This window comes from Ctenocephalides felis, unplaced genomic scaffold, assembly GCF_003426905.1.
Source record: "Ctenocephalides felis isolate EL2017-DRISC unplaced genomic scaffold, ASM342690v1 CF-g0.4_SCAFFOLD_01170, whole genome shotgun sequence".
Lineage (NCBI taxonomy): Eukaryota > Metazoa > Arthropoda > Insecta > Siphonaptera > Pulicidae > Ctenocephalides > Ctenocephalides felis.
In genome coordinates, this window is record NW_020537324.1 from 70,730,555 (window position 1) to 70,746,360 (window position 15,806).

Consider the following 15,806-nt stretch of genomic DNA (forward strand, 5'->3'; position numbering starts at 1 on the left):
CAGTCCAGTCAAGTACACAACCGATCACGGATCAGTCGAGGGAACACACGAATCGCTACTGGACAAAAACACTTTTTTTAATGTTTTATTTGGCCTCGCTTACTCTGAGCATTTAGCCACCTACAACATTTTTTTTTATTAATTTACATTCTAATTTTTTATATCATTTTCAATCTATTTATGTATCCCATTCTATATTCTTCTCAATTTTTCTTCGACTTATTTTCTTCAATTGCTCTTTTTTCAATATTCTAATTCTATTTAACTTTCAGCTTCATTCCATTTTTTCTTCATTCTTCTTTCAAGTTCCAATATTACTCTTCTTACTCCTAATTCAATTCAACTATTCGAATTCTGTTATTCCTATTTTTCTTAATTTTTATTCAAATTCTATTTAACAAATACAATTTTTATTAGATTTCAAATTAACTACACATATTTTTTTATTACGAATTCTAAGTCATTGAACACTTACCAGACAAGATTAACATTTCCATATGGAAATTGGAAATGGAAACAATAATAGATATGCAAAATATTGAGTAGTGAAATTACACATGAAGCATTTTTAGTTAAGGCACGCGAAGTTAACATCTGGTTGTGAGTACAACTTAAGGGGCACAACTAGTGTGAAATTTCGATTAAATCTATTTTGGTTTTTTTTTTCATATTTCGGTAGATACACCTTTAAAAATAACATTAAAATTTCAAATCGATATCTTAAATGTGTTTTGAGTCACAACCATTTGAGTATATATATAGTATATAGTATAACGATCATTTTATCTTCAAACGCGTTTTTCTAGAAACAGCATTTTCCTAATTTGCTGCAGCGATTACTCAAAAACAAATGATCCGATCACTATCAAATTTTTTTTACATGTTCTATATATAGTTCTCCGTAAAATGAACTATCGATTTTTTGATCGGATCAAAAATCGAATTTTGGCAGTCGAAAAACGACCAAAATTTTGGGTAAGATTCGACTTTTTTTTAAAAAAAAACCGCCATTTTGTCAATTTTTGATTATTTTTTTTGTCGTAGTTCATTTTACAGACAATATTATCTAGTTTAACGAGATTTTTTATTTTTTTATTTCTTTTTATTAGTTAAGGGCCTTTTTTTGTCGCGCCGTTGGAGATAGACGATAACTTAAAAAATATTTAATTTTTTTCTTCAAAAATTTTACTATGTATTCTTAAAACATGTATAAATATATTCCTAAAATTTTGCAATGATTGATAAAGTAGTTTTTTTAATATAAATTCCCAAAAATCACTTTTTTTTAGGCGGTTACACTAGTTGTGCCCCTTAATCTTCGAAGTACGAGTTAAATAACTATCAATACCTAAAGCATTAATTATTATCTAGATTGCGTGCTGCAGTATCAATATTAGCATCATTAAATTATCATAAAGCAAATAGACAACGCGTTGGTTTAATATAATTTCCACCAGTCTGTATATCCCATGTTAGCTTAAACTTCATCAAAACTTCAACTGCTACCAAGTAAAAGATGTTCTAGGAAATTTTCTCTTTAAACAAATGTAAAAGCAAATGAAAATTGCAAACGACTTTTGGTATCAAATCATGAATCTCTTGCAAGTTTTCATTTTATAAATAACATTTAATTTTTTAAAGATTTATTAAGTAATTTTTTTATTAAAAAACGTAGTTTCATAGATGACAACTGAAACAGTAATCCTATCCCTATTTGATACATTTTTATTATCACAATTTCTGCAATACTGATGATGAACTTTTTTTGATGCGGCAATGCCCCTAAGTATTATTGTCACTTGAAAAAAATAACACAATCAATTTTTAACTAAAATTACCCTTTATTATTACTGCTTGACATCAGGCTGTCCGAGACGTATCGAATCTGGAACCTCTGATTAAAATCCCATAGCTCTAACCACTAATCCATGAGTAAAACATAAATTTATTTACCGAAATTAATAGATAGCAAAGTTTGCTTCTGTTTAATTCACATTTAGTGACTCATCAAGTTGCCGCCGCCGGCCGGTCGGTTTATCGCAATTTTTTTACAGCAAAAACAACATTATGTAAATCATTAACTAGCCGTTTATGATTTTATTGTACAATAAATAATACTTGAAGAAATAATATAATTTAAATCCATTATCGTCATACCAGGACGACCAATCACTTGATTGACATTCGGTTTAGACATTTTAAGTACTACGAAAAAATTTGCTGCAAATGTAATAATATTTCATCATTTAGGGGCAACCATTTGGGTTGCCATCGATAGAAAGACACGTAATCAAGAAGTTGCAATAGCAGTTAAATAAATCATAAAAAACAATTGAGGAATATATATGAAATTTATATAAAATTGATCATGTAGAGATTGGACAACCGTTTGAGTTGCCATCTATAAAAAAACCACGTCAATTAATCGACAAAACCGCTCATAGGACTCGTAAAGATCTGTTGAAAATGAATTAGAAAAAAATTCAACATATTTAAATAATTTTATTATAAAAGGTTAGGAGCCGTCCGTTAAAAAGCAAGAAGTTTATTGATCACCTGAGACAATTAGCAAAAAGTCACAAAATACTGCCTAGTAAAATATCACGTGTATTTATTTATTACCTGAATTTAGAAATAAATCCAAAATGTTTCAAAAATCTTCCTGAATTTTTTTTTTGACTTTATTAAAAATACCCACAATGTTGTGTGAGGGAGAAGAGTTTAAATATTATATAAACTTTAAATATCACCAAAGGCGAGGGGGGAGGGTTAATCTTTAAAAATCGATCACGTCATTAATGGGCGGCCCCCTAATAATAGCTTTAGATGTATTCCTATTAAAACCAACAAGTCATCGATTCAGAAATGCTGTATCTCTATTATTACTCTATCATTCTCCAATACAGAAGAAGAAGGTAAGACGTTTTGCTAAAATTAGAGAATCATATTCGGATTTTAAACGGCACTGCGCGTGATTCAATTTTTATATAAATTGCGTTTCGCTTGATGCGCATGCGAATTAAAGAACACATCATATAGTTGAAGAAACTAATGTATGTATGTATGTATTTATACCTTAATAATGGAAACAAAACGATGATATTGACGTCGATTAAAATTGGCAAGTCAAATTATGGCGAATAAAATATAATAGGCAGCAGATTGCGTACATTGAATGTAAAGGAAACAAATAATAATGTAAAACGATGCACATTTATTTATGATAAAATCATTATTTGCATCACAGATAAAAAAATATATACTTAAGGGAGTTGTTTGGTTTTTATTTTATTTTTTCGATTTTGAGATTTTTTGATATTATGAAAGCTAAAACCCTTAGAATTAATTAAAAAAAATCATCTCAATATCTATTTTTTTGACGAAGTTATAGATATATATCTCTATATGTATGATTCTCTGAAACCGTTTTTTTCATCGCTCGCGAGCTATTGTATGCCAGCTGCTCTCTTTTTCATTATAATACTCATGCACATGACCATTTTGATGTGTTAGCATCTTTGAACATCATGGGTATTAGTACAAATTAAATTAAAGGTGTATAGTACATTATATTAAAAACTTTAAATACGTTTTTCTCAAATTGACTTTTTTCAATGCGGTGCACAAATTTAAAAAAACTACAAGTCGGATCGACTTGCATTTTTTTTATTTGTTCACCACTGCAATACCTACTCCCCCTACCTCAAAACAACTTGATAACATTAACCAAAACAAATATCTTGCATTTATTGTAAAAAAACGAACAACCCCCTTAAATTTTTTTGTTGCCAGTTACGCTTCGGTTTCTAGCTCCCGTGTGTCTTCAGTAATTTTAATAAGAATAAAAGTATTTTTATTTTCTGTCGATGGCATAAATACTAAGTCCCTAGTAAATTTGGTTCTAGTAAACCATATACATTTCATAATTTAATAATAAAGCTTCCACCAGCGCTCAAAGGATTTCACGTGAATTTACTGTATTATGTTGTCAATGTAATATAACATTCACCAATATCAAATGAGGATAGTATTAATCCCCAGGAGGTTTATTCTGACACACATAAATTGCTCGTTGACCAGCTAATTATAAACATACTTACTACGCACTACTAAAGAAAATCGACCATTTTATACAATGTATATACTGAACGTATCGAAGATATCAAAACAAGCCAAACTAACATTCTAATTATATTTTTGTAGAGTAATCCTATTTATCCCTGGAGTTAAGAACGTAGACTAGCAAAAACTAGTCTTGGGTTCGATATAACCTCAGCCAGCTCGATATCAAGCAATACGATATCAAATTTCTACTTGAAGTTATAAATCTCAAATAAAAATCGTCTTCCATGAACATTTCTGCAATGAACATATGTTTATCGCTATTAGAAATATGTACATTTTTTACAGTATACATGGTTAACCCTTGGATTACTCTCGAGGCAAAAATACTAGGATAACATGTATAATAGAAACAGCTCATAGAACAAGTAGTTCTTAATAGCTGATAAAAAATGATAGAAAACGCATTTATAGTATATTTAACATTTTCTGAAATAAATTATCTACAAAAAATAATTGTTACTAATAAGTTCATCAAAGACAACTTTACAACATAATTAATATCTGATTCATAAAAATAATGTAATAATGCGGCGCAAAAATACTTGCATTATATAGTTTTATCAAAAATATTTACATTCATTTTTAAGCATCAGCGATCGCGAAAGAAATATTGAATCGCTTTTTATTACACAATTAACGACCTCATACATCCGATGGCCAATTACAGCAGTTTGTTCTCATACAATTGAAAAAAAGTTGCCGGACAACTTTAAATCGAGAACCCTGGACACAACAATACAATCAAACGAACTCTTGCGATATTCATGGACTTCAATAAGTGATATACTTAAATTGAAAGAAATAATTACTTCAGTAATGATAAAAAAAGTGAGGACAATAGACTGGTCTATTTCGACCTTCAGTACTTGATTCGGTATTCAATCAAATAATTAGAAGAAAAAACAGGGTTATTGTAACTTGTTGAAAAGTATCATGATAATATTAAAATATATTGCCCGATGTACATCTTATATATTAAAATGAATCGCAAAATGTGTTGGTACGCGCATAATTCAACAACGCCTGGACCAATTTGGCCAATTATTTTTTTTAAAATATTTGTTGAAGTCCAAGGATAGTTCTTACGGCGAGAAAAGATCGAATAATTGCCGGGAAAACCCCAAAAACAGCCCTTTTCTTTTCTCACACAAACGTTTTCTAACTAAAACGTAGAATCAATTGAGCTTTACAAGCATTCACTGTATACTCCTTCTAAACGATTATTCGGATTTTGATAAATCTTTCTGAAGTTTGTTAAGGAAATTTTCTAGGATATATGTGATTATAAAATACTAGGATGTATGTGCAATATTGTAGAAATAAATGGAAAAAATTGCAAAAAACGACATGTCATTGTTTGCATTGAAAACAAATGAAAACTATCATCTGCCAAAGATTTCAATTTGCTTATGAACCTAGCTAGACAATATTAGAATATGTATAATAAATTTATGATTATGAATAAGAAAAAATGAAATGTCTACATCATTATTGCCAAAAAGCAGCTGAGACGTGCCAGAAATGAAAATAATATAAAATACAGTATATGTATGGCAGATTAAATGATACACATATGAACAGGATAAGACAAATTAATTCGCTCAAAATATAAAATTAAGTATTAATCAGGGCCGGTCCTGCCTTTAATGAGATGCACGCAAAAAATACGAGCGCACGTCTTAGGGGGCTCCAACACAAGATTCGTATATTAAATTTTCAATAGTTTTTTTTAATATATAATTTCTTTGCATCTTTTACTAATCTTTCCACAATATTTTTAAAATTCGTAAAAATTTCACTTTATACCAACAAATGGGAAAGTAAAGATGAATACATACAATTCGGCCCTCACGATATCGATTAGGAGAAGTTTAAGATGCAATTTTGGAAATCTTAAATAATAAAAAATTAAATTAATTTAATCCAGCATGAAGTACCAGTGTTATGTTATGGTTATGGTTATGTTATACCGTTTAGAAGACTTCAATTTCCAATATAGTGTGGGAAATGAGACTCATCATTTTATTTAAAGCAGCTCTACATTTAAAATTGCTCATATTAGAAATGTATATACATTTTGGCGTGGAGAGTAATTTAAAAAACAATAATTATTATTTTTTAGCAAAACGGCTAAATATTAGTATATTATATTAAACAATTGTAGGCATGGGTACAGGACAACGTCTGTCGGGTCATCTAGTTTTTAAATATTTTATTATTATTAAGTAGAGCTGAATATTATATTCATTCATATCTCTTGATAGTTGGTAAATATGAACAAAACTATGAACGCACTACTACCAGCGCCAGCAGGCAGGCAGCTCAAGAAGAAGAGGGTAACTTCAAGGTTACGTCGACGGCGTTCCGGCCGTACACGGTGAGGTATCTGACAATGAAAACGCCGCGGGCGTTTAAGGTACAATCAACACGTTCAGTTCAAATAACATAACACATTACTTGCTCGTATAAACTTCGTATTTCAATCGAGTCGAAGACTTGAAGAGCAATATTGTTAATTTGTCGAGAAATTGATTCTGTATTATGTGGTATCGTCTATATTGAGAGAAAGATACTACAAAGGTATTAATAATTTTGTTAAACAAATAGCATGGTTTTATCAATTTAAGAATGAAATTAGAAACTTCTATAACTACAATAAATACAACAATGTTTTAAATTTTATTTTTAAATTTTAAAAATAAAAATGATAATAAAAAATGTGCGAATGTGACATGGATGCGGGGCTTTTAGAATATATATATAAGGTTGTCAAATATCTCCCTTCCGCCTTTTTGTATTATAAACCAAGAGCAAAAAAGCGGAAGGGAGATATTTGACAACCTAATACATCATTTTATCATGTATATATTTTATATTTTATATCAAATCATATTACGTATATTATTTTCATGTAAATTTTATCCTTTGCACTTTTATTTATTTAAATTTGTTATTATTTATTATATATTTAGAATATATATATTACTAGATGTTAATAATTTAACAGTTATAATAATTATTGAAATTAAAAAAAAAAAAATTTATCATGTTCCTGACTTCATGAAAAGAGATCATTTTTTGAACGAATTATACAGTGGGAAGTATTTATTTAAACCACTTAATAAATTTCATTTGATTTCAAATATTGAACATATATATATATATATATATATATACAAAATTAGAAAATAATAATTAAAAAAAATAGGTAAACTATATAAATAAAAAGCCTAATAAATTTTTATTATCAAAAAGGGCACCGTAATATTTTTATTATTATCTTATTATTTCTAATATTATTATTTTGTTATATGAATTATTATCTGTCACTTATTGTTTTTATTCCACTTTATTATTTTTCTAGCATTATTTTTATTAATCAGAAATTTTATTTATTAATTTTGTTATTATTATTATTTGCTTATTTGCTAATACTATCCTTTATTTTGTACTCTTTTTTATTTAAATTAATGTTATTGTTCATTATTGTTACTAGATGTTAAATTATTTAGCAGTTGTAACAAATATTGTAATTATGAAAAAAAGAGGGCACTGTATATATTACAATAAGTTTAGAGTTTAAAAAATACATATCACACAGATCCAATTTTTAAGTAAAATATTTAAAAAACATTAATTCTCAACGGCTTACTTTATTAAAAAAATAATTTATATAAAATTATTTATTATTTGTTAGAAGAATGTATATTAGAATAGTTTATAACAGTTTTAATTTAAATTGAGTAGTTTAGTTTCAATTTTTTTAAAGCAAATGGTTCATTTGTAAACCAAGGGCCAAATAAATTCGTGGTAAAAAATATATAAGAATTTAAAGAAATTTATGCTCATTAGATATTTTATTATTACTTGTCAAGATAATATTTATAGTAAATATTAATATGAAACAATCTACTATAAAATCATCAACAATTTATCTTCAAATCTATATTTCCGGAATATACTATGTACCAGATGTTAGTCATTAATTTTTTTACTGTATTCTGACTCAATGTTTTATGAATATATATAATAATAAAAAAATAAAGACCATGCTTCATATTCTTCAATTTTTTTTGAATATGTATGTGTGTCATCATATAGCACGTTACCAGGAAAAAACACAAAATATATTACACATCATTTACAATAGAATGAATTTCAATTTTTAAATTTAATTGGAATTTGTGACATTTTGAAAGAAAAATTAGCCTTCAGTTATTTGAGGAATAAATTTTTTTATAAATATCAGTAAATAGTAAATATTGTTGTAATTGAATAATAAATAGTAATAGTGATAATTGTTCCTTTTAATATTTATCAAATAACTTGCTCATAATTTATAATCTTCGTTAATTTAAAATTAAAAAATCAATTTTAAAAATATATCCTAAATTTTCATTTTAATTTAATAATTATATACTTGTAGTGCAAATAATTTTAAAATAATTTAAAAAAATAATTTTAGATTATTTAAAATAAAATATTCACTACATGCTGTAATGTACATATCAGGTATCATTTATTGAAGTAAATATGTTAATTATTTTTGGCCTTGAATTTAAATGACAGTCATATCCGTTGAAATAATCAGTAGCGTAATAAATAAAAAATTATTAAAATAATGTATATTTGAAAAAATCTATGAATAAATTAAGTTACATGTGAAATACTAATTTTATAAGAATTTGATATTTTGATATCATAAATTATAAAATTTATAGCAAATTAAATCTTACACTGGAATAGAATTGCAAAGGTTGCAAAGATGTGAATATTTAAATGGATTTGCGTGTATAATTCTAATTTTATAAGAAATAAAATATTGAAATTTGAACTGCAACAATATTGTCAAATACCGATAATACTAAAGTGAATATTTTCTATTGGGATCACATTTAGGCCACAAATAATTATTTTCCCCTGTTTTAACTTCCCCTATTAAGAGCGACTACGACGCGACAAAAATATACAGGAAAGTTTTCCCTCGTTCTTTAACACGTTAACCGCCACGATATTTCAGAAAAATGTTCACGGTAACTTTACAAGATAATTTAGTTAAAAATGTATCAAAGAAAAAAATTTTTTTGACAAAATTTTGGAAACTACTGTGGAATTTTTTCATGTCTCATTATATGACTGACACAGCCCCATATTAACACATTTTTAATCTTACTACCATCATATTGCAGACTTGTATGTCCGACATGGATCTGTAGAACTTCTTAGCGTCAGACACATATGACTGACATGGCAATTGACGTGTTAAATATGATAAAAATATTTTAATGATGTAAAATAAAAAAAAAAGAAATATTATGAAGAAATGAAATGATATAGACAAATGATATGTAAATATGAAAATTGTTTCATAATCTCTTATATCAGGCACCCTATCGAATTAATGAAAAAATATTATTAAATAAAATTACATAATCTGGAACCCTCCCCCCCTATTCTCATGTTCATAGCATTCGTGTCCAAATTTTTCCATTAATTCGAGTAACAATATTTGAAAATAAAAACGTGTATTGTAGCAATACAAAACATGAATATTTTATAAGGAGCAGAGCGAACAACAACAGAACAGAGTCTATTACAAGGGGACGAAATAGTAGACAAACACAAGTCACCGAGCTTTTTACACCAAGGGAAAGGAAAGGTAATGTATTATATATATATATATATATATATATATATATATATACACATACATATATATATAAGTAAGTAGACAGACGCATTGAGAATACAAGTCACGAAGATAATCAATACCGCGAACAAAGAATTACTGCAAGATGTGTATGTATTATAACGCAGAATATGGAAACAGAAATATTTTTACTTAATTTTTCATATAAATATTGCACACACTTTTTTGTAAAATTTTAATTGTAAAAATGTAAAATAAACTAATAAACTTAAGGTAAATTGCTGGAACTTCCCGTTCCAAAATTTGAGATTAAAAAATTTTTTTTTTAAATTTTGCAAAATCAGATTTCAATCGAATTTATAAGTGCACAAATAACATGCAGTGCAAAGCTTGAATTTTTTTTTAAAATTTTGAGATTTCTTGAATATTTTAAAAACCATTCAAGTCGGTTTTTGCAAACTGTCAAGGACATTTGATAAGTGAATTTGAAACTTTAAAAATCTTGATACAGAACCCAAAAAAGTGCAAATTAGTGGTAATTATTAAAATGATAATTAGAAATTTTTAAAAGCTTTATTTTTTTTTTTAAATTTTGCAAAATCAGAATTCAATAGAATATAAAATTATAAGTGCACAAATAACATGCAGTGCAAAGCTTAAAACTTTTTTTAAAACTTGGAAGAAAATTTTTTTTTTTGAAATTTTTGAAAAAAATCGGGTTTTTTGGAATTTTCGGTTATTTTAAAAACCATTCAAGTCGGTAGATGCATACTGTCAAAATGTCAAGGACATTTGATTGGACTATTTTTGAGTGAAATTGAAACTTTAAAAATCTTGATATAGAACCCAGAAAGTGCCAATTAGTGCTAATTATTAAAATGTCTATAATATATATGATAATTTGATGTGCATATGTAAAATGATTATTTTTGACCGCCAAATAGCATTTTTTTTTTTAAACTTTTTTTTATTAGATCTCCGAAACTGCTGAATCTGCCATTCCAAAAATTTAATCAACTATTCATTCCGTTAGTACAAAAAAAATGTTTTATGAATCATTCTTTCTTATCGAATGCTCCGTTCTCTCAAAAAATGATTTTTCTTTTTTTTGCACTTTTTACCCCGTCTCTTCGAAAAGGCTGGACCTGCCTTTGCCAAAAACTAATCAGCATGCCTAAACATCAAGAGGAATCGAATATTTTCTGAATCATTCAAATCGGTTCAACCGTACTCTCGAAATCATCGACAAAAATCCGTATCCGCACATACATACATATACACATATATCCTTTTTTGTATATGAAATTATAAAAGCAAGCAAGAAATTTTTTGAAAAATGCAAACATAGTAATAACCAACCTTACGGATATTGGATCTATAACTCAAGATATGTTTTGATATAACAATTACAAACCTACCGTCAGTCATTCTTAATAATTAACACTAGAAAGACGGACGCAGTCATTTTGACTGTTTTCCATTTTCAAACATAAAAATAACTATGTATTTGAAGTCGCAGCTTCGTGAAATTTTTGACTTTTATACAACATATAAATGCGTAGATAAATCGTATTATTTGCTTTATCTCACTTTTATTTTCAATATTCTTACATGTTATGCCTGCATGGACGGAAAACAGTCATTTTGACTGTTATAGAAATTTTACATTACAAACGGCTTTGTTATTGTATTGCAAATCGTTACCTCGCGTGCATTCATCTCCAATATGCGATAATGCATTTGTTATATAAGAATAACCAAATTTGGTAAGTATTGACATTAGACCGGTCTTTTTCACGTAGTAACTTTCAGTATAAAGCGTTGTTCAGATGATTTTTTAGAACTTATAAATAAAATGTCGAAGAGAAGTGAATTATTGCAAAAGCTAACAAACATAAGTGAAGAGTGTTCCGACATAGAATCAAATGCAGAAAATTGGGCACAATCATCAGAAGATGAATCGGATTATATTCCACGTGAATCATCTAATTCTGAGGGTAGCGATAAAGGTGATCACTATTGATGAAAATGAAAGTGCCATCAGTGTATGCAGGAGGGTGCTAAGTGGCTCAGGAACTGATGAAAGAATTCAAGAAACGGAAACAGCTGTCGATGGTACTGTATGGACCAAAATTGCCGAAGGTGGTACTCCAGGAAGGTCATCATCTGTGTTTTCAGGGTGTGAAAGGGCCAACGAGCTTTGCAAAAAAGAATATTATTACAGGTGATCTTGTCAGTGCATTTTCATTGATAATAGATAATTATATTATCAAACACATAAAACAGTGCACAGAAGAGAGGGCAGTCAAATTTTGGGGTACGATTGGACAACATCGTTACCGGAAATACGTGCATTTACTGGAATTTATATGCTCGTGGGGCCTATGAGGCAAAAAATTTGAAATTGACTTATTTATGGTCAGCAAAGAAAACATGACAGATCAAAGGTAAAGAAAATATACCGTGAAATCCAGTTCACGTAGATGACCCCTGCAAATATTTTTCAATATTTTGGATTTGGCTGCGATAAATGCCTGGATTCTTTACAAAGAAGCGACAAGAATAAAAATCCAAAGAAAACAAATCCTTGGAGAACAGTTTTGTTTGAATTGGCAGATCAGCTTTCTGCGGACTACACGACATCACACACAAAAAAAAAACAAAGAAAAATGATGACCACAGACATCATGCAAATACCAGTAGTAATAAAAGAAAATTTGCCAAATAAGACTTTGTATAATAATAAAACTAATAATACGTGTCAAAGTTGCAACAAACATGTTTCCGGAAAATGTACTCATAATAAAAAGATCTCAAATTATTTGCATGAATTGTAAAAATAATGAACTTTTTTTTCAGATGTACTATTTTTTATTTTTAGCACTCATAGATAATTGTATAAATGTAAATAGTACATGAAATATTAAAAATTAATTTTAAACAAATTCTAAACGCATTATTTATTTTTTTCACGACGCAGTCATTTTGACTGTTTTCAGGCAATGTAGGTATACTCAATTCGTCCGTCTTTCTAGTGTTAACACTATAAGCCACATCCAAAAATCAACAGTGCAATAGGTTTTTTTGTGATTTTTTTTCCTTTATTTATTCAATTTACTTAATTATATACAATCAATAATGTTTCAAATGTTATTTATCAATGAATTGTATTGGTATCAGATGATAGGTATACAAAATCTATATACTTACTTTTTCTTTTATGTAATATAATATGAAACAAATAAATCTTTCCAAACAAACAAATAAAAATCCTTTTTTGTTTAACAATAAGATTATATAAGCCATGCCGAAATGTTCAGAAACCTTGAAACGTAAAGATATGCAAATATTTTCATCTTCGATTTTTTGCGATTACTATAAAAAAAAACTGTTTATGATAAAGAACTGATGAAAAACTGTCCCAAAAGTATACAAAATTTAAGTTGTCGTTTTTATTTTGTATGTCGTTCAATCACATTCACACAGTTCATTCATTCATTCATTGCAAAGTAATGTTTTTTTATTTCTTACCTGAAATTCATCAGAAGTCCTAGGCGTGCCACCTCCATTTTTACTCCTGCCTCTGCCTGATCCAGGACTCGCAGTCGATGTCAAAGGCTTTCCTGTGCTCTTGTACAATTTTCCTCTCTTTTCCACAAACTCTTTTTCCACAGCTTTCTCCAACGATACCTTAAGAACTAACTTTAAATCCAAATCTGGCGGATCAATAACCAACTTATACGATTGCCTAATGAACTTTTCAAGAGTCCTCAAAGCCGATCCATCCCTCTCGCCGAGTTCCTTCACCGCCCTGGCCAAAACTTTGGAAAGATCCGTATTACGAGTGACTTTCAAGTCTCGAGACCTCAACCTGCCAGGATCTTTGTAAGAACTCTGTCCCTTATTGAATACTTTGAGAATTTTTCCTCGTCGGACTGCCATTTCTAATTGTTCGGCTATCACGTCTTCGTGGTAATCCTTGTGATGTTGTTTAATTGCGTGACAGATTCGTTCGACACTTGGTCTTTGTTTCTGTGATCGAATTTTACGTATCGCGTCCAATATCCAGGCGAGCCATTCTTCCGCGCTGGTTTCATCATCAGCTGGGAATTACTGGAGTTGGCGTGGCATATCTCTCGGGTTCTTACTATTTACACCGCGGTCAATCTAGGTTAAGTCAAAAACTTATAGAATTATTCGAGAGTATTTCTTTCAGAAGCTGTTAAGGGATTTTTAGCTTTTATCGTGTTGTTACTTTGTTGTCATCGACGAATTTCATCGTCGGTTTGTTGTGTTGTATTGTTTTGGTGAAGGCGACCGCCGCTAGGCTCTCGGGCCGACACATGTCGCCGTAGCGACGCCTGGAAATATCAAGACCTAAATCATTAATAGATTGATTAAAATAATTTAATGTTTAAATGCACGTACACCTAATAGTCCAGTCATTTGGTCGTTTTGCCGGTTACAGTACTCCGGGAATTCTGAAATTGGTAATCTATAGATTTCGAGGTGCTCATACGAAAATCAACTTGCCACCTCAAATTGACGGCAAGTTGCCGCATATTGGAAAAATGGCGTGAAAAACAGAGTTTTTTATATATCTCCTTTCTGGCTTATTCTACGATAAAAGTATCTATGTACGAATTAAACTAGATAAAATTTACTACAATTTTTTAGAAAACCGTTTTTTTGTAAAATTGATAGTTTGAGAGTACGGCCGCCTCCAAGTCTTTGCTGCTCTCGCCGTAGTATCAAATCTCTCCATATATGACAGCACTTTGAACTTGACCACATTCTCTCTAATAAATAAATATTTTGAATGTTAAATTAAGCGAATAAGATCTAGAAATAAAATAATTCAAATATTTTTCTGTTTTTTTGCTGATTTTTTAACACTTCAATGGCAAAGTAGCTATAAGTAAGTAGCTTGAAGTGTTAAAAACAGCAAAGGAAAACAGAAAAATATTTGAATTATTTTATTACTAAAACTTATTTGCTTAATTTAACATTGAAAATGTTTATTTATTAGAAAGAATATGGTCAAGTTCAAAGTGCTGTCATATATGGAGAGATTTGATACTACGGCGAGAGCAGCAAAGACTTTGAGGCGGCCGTACTCTCAAACTATCAATTTTACAAAAAAACGGTTTTCTAAAAAATTGTAGTAAATTTTATCTAGTTTAATTCGTACATAGATACTTTTATCGTAGAATAAGCCAGAAAGGAGATATATTAAAAAAGCTGTTTTTTGACGCCATTTTTCCAATATGGCGGCAACTTGCCGTCAAATTTGAGGTGGCAAAGTTGATTTTCGTAATGAGCACCTCGAAATCTATAAGATTACCAATTTTCAGAATTCCCGGAGTACTGTACCGGCAAAACGACCAAATGACTGGACTATAAAGAATACAACATAATCAACTTGTTCGGACGTCTTATCGTTTTATTATATTGGCCATGAAGGTGACAAAACTTCAGGGCATTAAGCTTTACACGGCATGGTTGCTGCCCCTGGTAGATAGGGTAGCGGAGTGTTTTAATTGAACTAGTTGTTCACTTCTAAAAGTAAAGTCCGCTTAACAACATGTAAATAATCAATAAAAATAAATATATCTTCTTTCATTATAACTTAGTAACAAATCAGTGATCGTAATTAGAACTGCAACAAACACATAATATACAAACAAATCAGTGTTTAATACAGCTACAAGGGTTAAATTATAACCCAACAACCTGAATTATCGAAGGAGAGTTTTAATAAATTCTATAACTACGTAACAAAATTACATAACTAGTTTAAAAAAATTAGGGCAATTTCAATTAAATTGTTTCAATCCGACAAATAAATCAGTATATCGCCGTGGTTTCCAAAATGCGGGACGTGCCCTCACAGTTGTTTTCAAAATATTATTTTTAAAGATAAACAAAAAATATTGTTATATTATAAAAAAAAAAGAATGAACTCGTGGTGCTTGGCATCATGCCTTGAGGCAAATTGTTGAAACTTTCTGTACCGTAATTTAAAATTTTT

General features: G+C 29.1%; 2 protein-coding genes across 2 annotated transcripts in view; both read right to left on the bottom strand.

The window, feature by feature from the left end:
* LOC113368039 (histone acetyltransferase KAT6A-like) overlaps positions 1-13,856 on the bottom strand; it is a 114,313-nt gene extending 100,457 nt beyond the window's left edge. The window contains exon 1 of the mRNA XM_026609602.1: positions 13,307-13,856. Coding sequence (XP_026465387.1) covers positions 13,307-13,717 — 411 coding nt within the window. The 5' untranslated portion in view covers positions 13,718-13,856. The remainder of the gene's footprint in view (positions 1-13,306) is intronic.
* Positions 13,857-14,037: 181 nt separating this feature from the next.
* LOC113367609 (histone acetyltransferase KAT6B-like) overlaps positions 14,038-15,806 on the bottom strand; it is a 15,610-nt gene continuing 13,841 nt past the window's right edge. Inside the window, exon 3 of the mRNA XM_026609201.1 lies at positions 14,038-14,136. Within this exon, the coding sequence (XP_026464986.1) occupies positions 14,038-14,136 (99 nt within the window). The remainder of the gene's footprint in view (positions 14,137-15,806) is intronic.